General features: G+C 41.0%; 1 protein-coding gene across 2 annotated transcripts; it reads left to right on the forward strand.

The window, feature by feature from the left end:
• The first annotated feature begins 75 nt into the window (after window positions 1–75).
• On the forward strand, window positions 76–8,733 carry LOC119729518 (GH3 domain-containing protein-like). Of its 2 annotated transcripts, none has more exons than XM_038202108.1 (7): window positions 76–1,092; window positions 4,228–5,238; window positions 6,171–6,306; window positions 6,969–7,133; window positions 7,781–7,932; window positions 8,026–8,108; window positions 8,314–8,733. In XM_038202108.1, exons 1-7 carry the CDS (start codon window positions 972–974, stop codon window positions 8,536–8,538), a joined length of 1,893 nt encoding a protein of 630 aa, XP_038058036.1. In that variant the 5' UTR covers window positions 76–971; the 3' UTR covers window positions 8,539–8,733. The 2 variants fall into 2 exon arrangements, with proteins under 2 accessions (XP_038058036.1, XP_038058035.1); XM_038202107.1 differs by lacking the exon at window positions 76–1,092 and adding an exon at window positions 2,393–2,786.
• The last annotated feature ends 539 nt before the right edge of the window (window positions 8,734–9,272 follow it).

The following is a 9,272-nucleotide window of genomic DNA, read 5'->3' on the forward strand; positions in this document are numbered from 1 at the left end:
CCCTTGCTCAAGGGCACACGCACCATGACCCCGGCTGGGCTCGAACCCACAACCTGCAGAATTACCCACAGACCACGAATCCAATGCCCTTAACCAGGAGGCCACAGCACTCTACAATGAATTCAATTTATGAATGCAAAAGACTATAGTCAGTTACTTTAGAGATATTTTTGGCATAGGTTTCTGTAAATGCAAAACAAAGAATCTAAGAGTGTCGTTGCAATCCCGAGATGTACAGAGACCAGAATTTGCCTACCAGGTCATGAGAAGTTGAAATAACACTGGCTCTGGAAAATTAAGAAGTTGGTGTAGTGTGAAAATGAGACATTAAAATCAGAAGTAGGTTTCTTTTTTTAATAACATTAAAATTGTTCAAATACGGAGGGCATGATATGAACTTTCAGATGCCTAGAAGAATATGTAGCAGGTTTGTGGAATTTTTTTAATACATTTCCTATTATTTGAATTATCAATTGTATATTTTCATTATTTTTTTATTTTAATTTTTGAGAAAAAAAAACCAAGCGTGGTTGGGGTGCAACCACAATAAAACAACCACTCTTAACCTCGTTCCCAGGGTCTAACCTTAAAACAATAGTAAAGACAGAGCAGCTAGACGGGGCTAGTGGGAGCGTACTGCTCCATGTCATGGGGACGAGGTCAGACTTGCCAAACTCCTTCAACTGACGTCACTGGAAAGCTTGGCGAATGGTGATATTCTTAGTGACGCATGTTTCATGCCATTGTTGTCAGTAGTGCAGGTAGTTCGTCTGTATTATATTTCACAGTTTAAATATTTGTTTAAGAAATTGCTAGTGTTTAGTTTATCTGCTAGTTTGTTATCATTGGCTAATCTTTTATTTGTTCACAATGCCAGCAAGCCTTTCATTGTGAACGTGCACGTAGGACGAGTTTTATAGAACACTTCAATCTATCGTTCCGACCCTCTTAATTTCTCAAATTGGTTCAACATGGCGGTAACGTGGGAACATCGGTGTGTGTTGTGGGGCTTTGCGTCTGCTGGTTTCACTGCGTTTGTTATCAATGCGTATTTCATCAACGACGCCACTTGGTTATGCCGTGTTGCAACAGGTAGGTATACAGGCCTTATGCGCTGTATGCTTGGGCATAATTTATGTGGCACACTACAACTTGTATGCCCACACATTCATGTATGAGCGGCTGTTTTGTACTTTTGCTTGCACAATAATTTGAGGTCGCACTGAAAGGACACTTAAATTTGCAAACATTACACATTTGGTGTGAATCGTGAATTTGGTCTCGCATATTATGAGCCAATAGTTGCGACAAAGTGAATATTGTAGCAAATATTATTACTGTTACAAATAATTGCGACATCGTGAATGTAGTCGCCAACACTGGGGCTAATATGTGCGATATGTCTATCCGGAGCCACCATGCATGCACAGTATTATCGCCACTTATAGGCAAGGCCGGTTCCAGGACACAATTTTTTGGGGGGCCAAAAACTATTTTGGTCCCCCCAAAAAGTGGGTCAAAAAAATTACGGCGTGGGGTTCGGGGCCCGCTTAAGGGCCCCGGGGGTTTTTTTTTGGATTCTAGATGCTCTGTGGTGCGATCTGAGGCAATTTCTGACCACTTTAACCAATGTTTTTTTTGAGGAAAAGATGGTGGTGTACTCATTGCCTGCCTTGGCCCCCTTTGGCCCCCCGGATCCGCCCTTGCTAATAGGTACCAAAGTGAGTGGAAAAAACTCTGTTAAATTATTAATGAACAGTTTCTTTGTGGACCACTTTATCCACAATCTAATTATATTTCACAGTTTAAATATTTGTTTGATAAATTGCTAGTATTTAGTTTATCTGATAGTTTTTATATCATTGGAGAATCTTTTAAGAATGTATACATTAATAATGTATAAGAATGTTAACTCAGTTAAATGCATCATAAACATGATGCTGCTTGAGGCTTGTAAATTCGAAATTAGCCAAGAAAGAATTGGTCAATATGGGAAACAACTGGAATTAATTTAACTTTAAAATGTTTAAGTTCAGTTAGGTTCTCCATGCATTAAATCATGCTTATACCCATCATATATGATGTAGAATATGTTTATGACCTCGCGTTACCATTGGAGACTATGTAGCTATTAACAACTGCTGCTGGCCACTGTCATGTGGGCGTGGCCTTTCGGTAAGGGGATCGTGACAAATATCCATGAGTTCCCCATGTGTGGTCCGGAATCGACCACTTTTAATTAGTCTTATTTACCAAGGAATATGTGTCTAACCATACCACCTGCTGAAATGTTGCCTCCTTGCCGATCATCTTCTGCGTCTCTCGTAACAAAAGGATACCCCCATACTCAGAGGCACTTTATCTTTGCTTTTCTGTTTTAAAGATAACCCGCTTCCAAACCAAAACTTTGATACAACATGTTCCCTTGGCATCAAATACTGAGTGCCAGCAAAAAACTGTGTAATTCTTACATTATAATTCCCGCGATCAAAATGCTAACAGTTGACTTGTGTAAGTCTAGGACTGCACTCGAAGTATCGAAATCCAAAGACTGAAGGTCACAGTGCCAGCAAGCCATTCATTGTGAACGTGCAAGTAGGACGAGTTCTATATAGTACACTGCAATCTACCGTTCCGACCCTCTTAATTTCCAAATTGGTTCAACATGGCGGTAACGTGGGAACATCGGTGTGTGTTGTGGGCCTTGGCGTCTGCTGGTTTCACTGCGTATGTTATCAATGCGTATTTCATCAACGACGCCACTTGGTTGTGCCGTGTTGCAGCAGGTATGGTAGGCCAATAGGCCATTATATGCGGTGTATGCTTGGGCATAACTTATGTGGCACACTACAACTTGCCCAGTCATGCATGAGCGGCTGTTTTTGTACTTTTGCTTGCACAATAATTTGAGGTCGCACTGAAAGGACACTTAAATTTGCAAATTACCCATTTGGTGTGAATCGTGAATTTGGTCTCGCATATTATGAGCCAATAGTTGCGACAAAGTGAATATTGTAGCAAATATTATATCTGTTACAAATAATTGCGACATCGTGAATGTAGTCGCCAACACTGGGGCTAATATGTGCGATATGTCCATCCGAAGCCACCATGCATGCACAATATTATCGCCACTAATAGGCAAGGGCGGTTCCAGAACACAATTTTTTGGGGGGCCAAAAAAAATTTGGGTCCCCCCAAAAAGTGGGTCCAAAAAATTACGGCGTGGGGCTCGGGGCCCGCTTCAGGGCCCCGAATTTTTTTTGGATTCTAGATGCTCTGTGGTGCGATCTGAGGCAATTTCTGACCACTTTAACCAATGTTCTTTTGAGGAAAAGATGGTGGTGTACTCATTGCCTGCCTTTATTGCGATGTCACATTAAAAAAAAAATTGGGTTTTTTTTGTGGGGGGGGGGGGCATGGCCCCATTTGGCCCCCCCCCCCGATCTGCCCTTGCTAATAGGTACCAAAGTGAGTGGAAAAAACTCTATTAAATTATTAATGAACAGTTTCTTTGTGGACCACTTTATCCACAATCTAATTATATTTCACAGTTTAAATATTTGTTTAAGAAATTGCTAGTATTTAGTTTATCTGCTAGTTTGTTATCATTAGAGAATCTTTTATATGGACTTTGATAATGTATAAGAATGTTAACTCAGTTAAATGCATCATAAACATGATGCTGCTTGAGGCTTTTAAATTCGAAATTAGCCAAGAAAGACTTGGTCAATATGGAAAACAACTGGAATTAATTTAACTTTAAAATGTTTAAGTTCAGTTGGGTCCTGTATGCATATAATCATGCTTTATCCCCATCATAATTATGATGTAGAATATATTTATGACCTCGCGTCACCATTGGAGACTGTGTAGCCATTAACAACTGCTGGCCACCGTCGTGGGCGTGGCTTTTCGGTAAGGTGTTGGTGACAAAATATCCATGAGTTCCCTATGGGTCCGGAATCGACCACTTTTAATTAGTCTTATTTACCATGGAATAGGTGTCTAACTATACCACTTGCTGAAATGTTGCCTGCAACATGCCGATTATCTTCCATATGTCATATCTTCCATATGTCCCTCCAGACTTCAGTGGAAGAAAAATTCAGTCCATTTTTTGTTTAATAATTAACTTCTAGAATTAACCAAACACAGTCATGACACCTTTAAAAAAAAATCGACATTTTTTTCAAACAGCTGGTTTTGTTATTTTGTCGTCTTCAGGTTTCTTAGCGATTCTGGGCACCTTGTCCTCGGTCACAGCTTTTCACATCTCAACCCTCCGATGCTCCGAAAGTCACAGCCTCAAGACACTGTTGCAGCAGTACATCCTCTTCCAAGTTGCAACCCTTACCACGCCATTCAGTTTGTATAAGCTTAAAAAGCTATGGAAAGAGCCACGCAAGGCGCAGGAGAAGTTTCTCCTAAAGCTGATCTCCCGCGACGCAGATACAGAGTACGGCAGACGATACTTGACAGGCATCCAATCACTGCAGGATTTCCGAGACAAACATCCACTCACCAAGTATGATCACTACCAGGATTACTTCCAGAGGCTGGCAGACGGGGAGAAGAACGTATGTGTGGCAGCCAAAGTGGACAGGTTTGGAATTTCCTCCGGCACCACGGGAAAGGGCAAGCTGATACCAATGGTATATGATGACAGTGGGTTGGGACTCGTGGTCGCTTTACAGGCAGTAGGGTCGAGCCCCATACAGAAAATTGTCGGGTTGTACTGCAAACCGGCACAGAAGCTTACCAAGTCAGGACTGCCTATTACACCAGCGGTATTCGTGCCCGAGAATAGTTCCAGTGCAGAATTCATGCTAAGCATGCTCCAGAATTCACCCTTTAGTGCTTTCCAGATTTCTACGGATTTCGAAGCCACCTACGTCCACCTTCTCTTCGCACTGAACGACAAAAACATCTGCATGTTCTATGCTCCATTCGCGTCACAGGTGTACAGGGCGTTCTCCATGCTGGAAGATGAGCAAGACATGTTCTTGGAGGATCTTTTTACAGGCAGGATCAATCCTAGACTGAACATTGATGCGGAGATACGACGTTCGCTGGATGCTGCATTGAAGGCCAACCCAGCCAGGGCTGATGAGTTGAGAGCAGAGTTTGCTCGAGGTTTTGTTGGTATCCTTGGGCGAATCTGGCCGCATCTGAATTGCTTTGTGACCGTAGATATCTCTGGCTATGAGCAGAAACTCAAAGCCAAATACACCAAAGGTGAGTAAAATACAGTTCGTGTAGTTACGTGTTGAGCTATAGAAAGCACTCAGAGAGCGCACACCTCAACCAAGGCTGAACAATTCCACACCATATTGTGAGCACACCCATACAGCCTCGCATATCAAATGGGCTTCGATACTTTATTGCACATTTAAAACATCTTTAACTTCCCCATTGTACAAAATGGTATAGTCCATTGACCTGTGTGGTTAGAATAGGTGGGTTACAAGGCATAAAGGGTCACTGGGTCAGTGCCACGCACACGAACCTGTGCACAGAGCGATCTGGTGAAAGTTTTACATGCATATAATGAGTGAATTTTGTTTTAAAGTCCTGCATCCAAAGGCAGATCCAAATCACTTCCAAAATCTAATCGATTTGCATTGGTACTAAGGACTGTCCCTTAAACAATTTTCATGAAAATCCACTCACAACTTTTTGAAATATTCTGTTCACAGACAAACGCACCAACCAATCAACCAACCAACCACCAACACACAAAACCTAACCCCTTGGCGGAGGCACTAACATTGTACTGAGCTGTAAAAAAAAAAAGAAGTGAAGCTATAGCACTGGTTCCCGATCCCTAAATTAAAATTGGGGAGGGAGCCAGTTTCAACCACTCCCATTTTTCAAAATTAATAACACCGAGTCGTTTTAGAGTAGGCCTTCACGGAACTACAGTTTTCCAAACAGAAAAGTATTATATGAAATATAGTTTGTTGCCATTTTAATATTTTTTGAACTATGTTGAGTAAATAGTGTAGACATACATGTTAATTAAATGGGATAACTTTATTTACCAATCTATTGTTCTTCAATTCCAACAGCCAATGGGCTAAAATCAGATATGGAGATCAGTGGCTGTCGCGTGTTCCTCGTGCTTTCGTAAGAGCTCATTTTGACCCATTTTATCCATTTTATATTAGGCACCCGTCTTTACACATTCGCTTACGGCTGCACAGAAGGTTTACTTTGCTTCAACTTGTGGATGGACGGTAGACCGCCGCAATATGTGCTGAGCCCTAGTACAACCTTGACGGAGTTTATTCCTGAAGATCTCAGGTAGAAAACAAGTAATGAAATAAACAATATGGTGATAGCACAAAATATCAATTAGTTCTTTCTTGAAACTTGGTAAGTCTATTGATCTTGATGTTATGTTAACAAGGTTATAAACTCTTTTCCATGAGTCATGCGCGTCGCATGAAAACCTGGCGCACACAGACTGTGAAAGTGAGATTTTCGGAAAGATAATCGATACCTAGTTTTTTTCACAACTTCGTTCGTTGACGTCATTGGGTTTTTTTAGAACACTTCCTGCTTAATGACACTTTCCCTATTTGATCTTAATTTTTATTTTACTGTAAACATAGCTTGTAATATTTTATTGCGATAAGTCCCGACTAGGCCTATTTCATTTTTAGGAAGAGGTAGGCCTATGTCCACAATACTGGAACTTGAAGTAAACGATGACACTTCAACGATATAGGTCATTCAAACAAAAAAAACTGAGCCTGGCAATGGACTATCTTACAAGAGCCAAAGAAAATGGAAATTTAATATTTTTAAGAATAAAACACTGAATCTACAGTTCATGATGAAGTGATATTTCAAGAGTAAGCGGATTACTGCAGTGTACATTTTACACAATTCAGATGCTTCGTATCAACTGAACACAAAAAATGAAATTTTAAAGTAATTAAAAATTTTTGTATTTCATCTAGTGAGGAGGCAAATCCAAAGACTTTATTTCTGGATGAGATCGAGGTTGGAAAACGCTACGAGATAGTCATAACGACCGTAAGTGGGTTTTACCGCTACCGCATGGGCGACGTGGTGGAGGTTGTAGGTTTCCATGACAACTGCCCGGTGATTCAAGTGAAATACAGGTAAGCTTAGCGCCGATCTATGCAAAATGGCGTTGTGTAAATGAAATGTTTATATATGTATACAGTAAAAAAAAGCGAAACCCAAATGTCAGGACTATTGTTTTAGTGAAGTTCTGCATGTAGCACTTTCAAAATCTAGGATATGAAAGCCCAATTCATAAGCTTTCTATTGGTACAAGAATCATTCAAATTACTTGTGTACTTTTCAAGTGACGGAATTTTAAACACAACCACCGTTTTAAAGTTCTGTCCACGGATCACAAGAAGGTAAGTGTTCGTTCAGCAAAACGAAAACAAATCACACAGGGATGTGTGTAGATTGTTCTCGTTTTGCTGAAAGAACGCGGACCTTTTTTTTGGTGATCCGTGGACAGAACTTTAAAACGGTGGTTATGTTTAAAATTCCGTAACTTGAAATTGAAAGTGCTACATGCAGAACTTCACTAAAACAATGGCCCGACATTTGGGTTTCTTTTTTTTTTACTCACCCTGTACAACTCAATTTTATAAATCTGAAACAGGTAAAGCATCGGTGTTCAATGTCCCAGATACACTTTTTGTACATCATTGAAAAGTACTCAATTGATAATATTTAACTTTAACAATTGTTGACAATACTTGAATTGAAAATGCTCTTGTATACTCAGAACTGGCGAGCTGTTGAATTTACGGAGCGAGAAGATTGACAAGCTTGTAGTGAACAACGCCATACAGGAGAGCTTGACCAGCTGGCAAGGGGCGACGCTGGTGGACTGGACATGCGCAGAGAGTCCATTGATGTACGAGGACGCGGAGCATGGTAAATAAAATGATTGGCACAGTGTTTTAGAAATCTCGGTCTCGTTTCCAAAATATCAGAAAATTCCGTGAGTTTTCTTTTGTTTCCAAACAGTTGATTTTGACATGTTGTACCTACTGTTCATCGAGTTGGAATCAGTGGACGGCTTCCGTTTATCAGAGGAGCAGAAGTCATTGGTAATTATCCCGATTTTTTTTTTTTTTTTTTTTTTTGGCATAGGCCTACACAGACACACAATTTTGTTATCAATAAATCGATTTCAAAGTAAGCTTGTAGCTCCTGCTTTAACAGCTGTCGCCATTTTTGCTGATGATTCTTTGGAGATAAAACATATCATTAACTCTTTTAAATGGCACTATTTTAATTCGTTATTTCCTTCAGTTCGACCAGTCACTTCGCAAGCAGCACGAGTTCTACGACCACTACCGCCAAGTTGGCACCATCTGCGAGGCTCGCGTGATGATCGTTCGCCCAGGATCCTTCAAGAAATTGCAAGACTTCATAATAGCGACTTCCACGGCCAGTTATAACCAGTTCAAGATGCCCAAAAAGCTGCGCACAAAGGCGACTCTTGATCTCATGATGAAGTGTGTAGTAGATGTTTAATATATGCCATAAAAACCTGTAGGCTTTATTGAACAACCCTTACTGTGTGTCAGATGTCACACGCACATTTTGCCAATGTTTTTTTTTACAGTACATAGAAAAGTGCTCATTCGCAAACAAAAGTGTGAATTATTATAGTGTGTCCTGGATATTTAATAATATCTGTCATAAAAACCTGTAGGCTTTATGGAGGAACCCTTGTTGTGTGTGTCTGATGTCACGCGCACGTTTTGCCAATAGACCGCTTGCAGACGCGATCGATAATTGACGCGCGAAGGTGCAAACGCCATGTTGTGGGACAAAATGTGCATGGATAGATTTACGCTTGTCCCACAACATGGCGTCGCGCGCCTTCGCGCGTCGATTATCGAACGCGTATGCAAGCGGTCTATGGACCGATCCAGTAAGCACCGCCCAATGGTGTTCTGACCAATCACAGCCGCGATTTATGTCCGACGTGCGTGCACAAATGTCTGACATGCGTGCACGCGCGTATGAAGCGTGAGGCAGGAAAATGCAGCGTGACATGGAGAGGAGGACGTGTTAATTTGCCCAGTGCGCAGTGGGCGGGGCTTACTGGATCGGTCCATTGTGTTGTTTCTTTGGGGTTTTTTTTACAGTGCACAGAAAAGTGCTTATTCGCGAACAACAGTGTGAATCGTTAATAATAATAATCGGCATTTAAGAACGCTCTTATTAGTAAACTAAATCACAGCGCTTACAGTATTATTATT

This window comes from Patiria miniata, unplaced genomic scaffold (assembly GCF_015706575.1).
Source record: "Patiria miniata isolate m_02_andy unplaced genomic scaffold, ASM1570657v1 HiC_scaffold_21, whole genome shotgun sequence".
Taxonomy (NCBI): Eukaryota; Metazoa; Echinodermata; class Asteroidea; order Valvatida; family Asterinidae; genus Patiria; species Patiria miniata.

Excerpts from the sequence above, each read along its gene's own strand:
- LOC119729518 (XM_038202108.1), top strand. The coding sequence starts at position 972 with ATGGCGGTAACGTGGGAACATCGGTGTGTGTTGTGGGGCTTTGCGTCT. Across the intron at positions 7,134-7,780 it reads GTGATTCAAGTGAAATACAG|AACTGGCGAGCTGTTGAATT; the intron begins GTAAGCTTAGCG and ends TTGTATACTCAG. Across the intron at positions 8,109-8,313 it reads CAGAGGAGCAGAAGTCATTG|TTCGACCAGTCACTTCGCAA; the intron begins GTAATTATCCCG and ends TATTTCCTTCAG.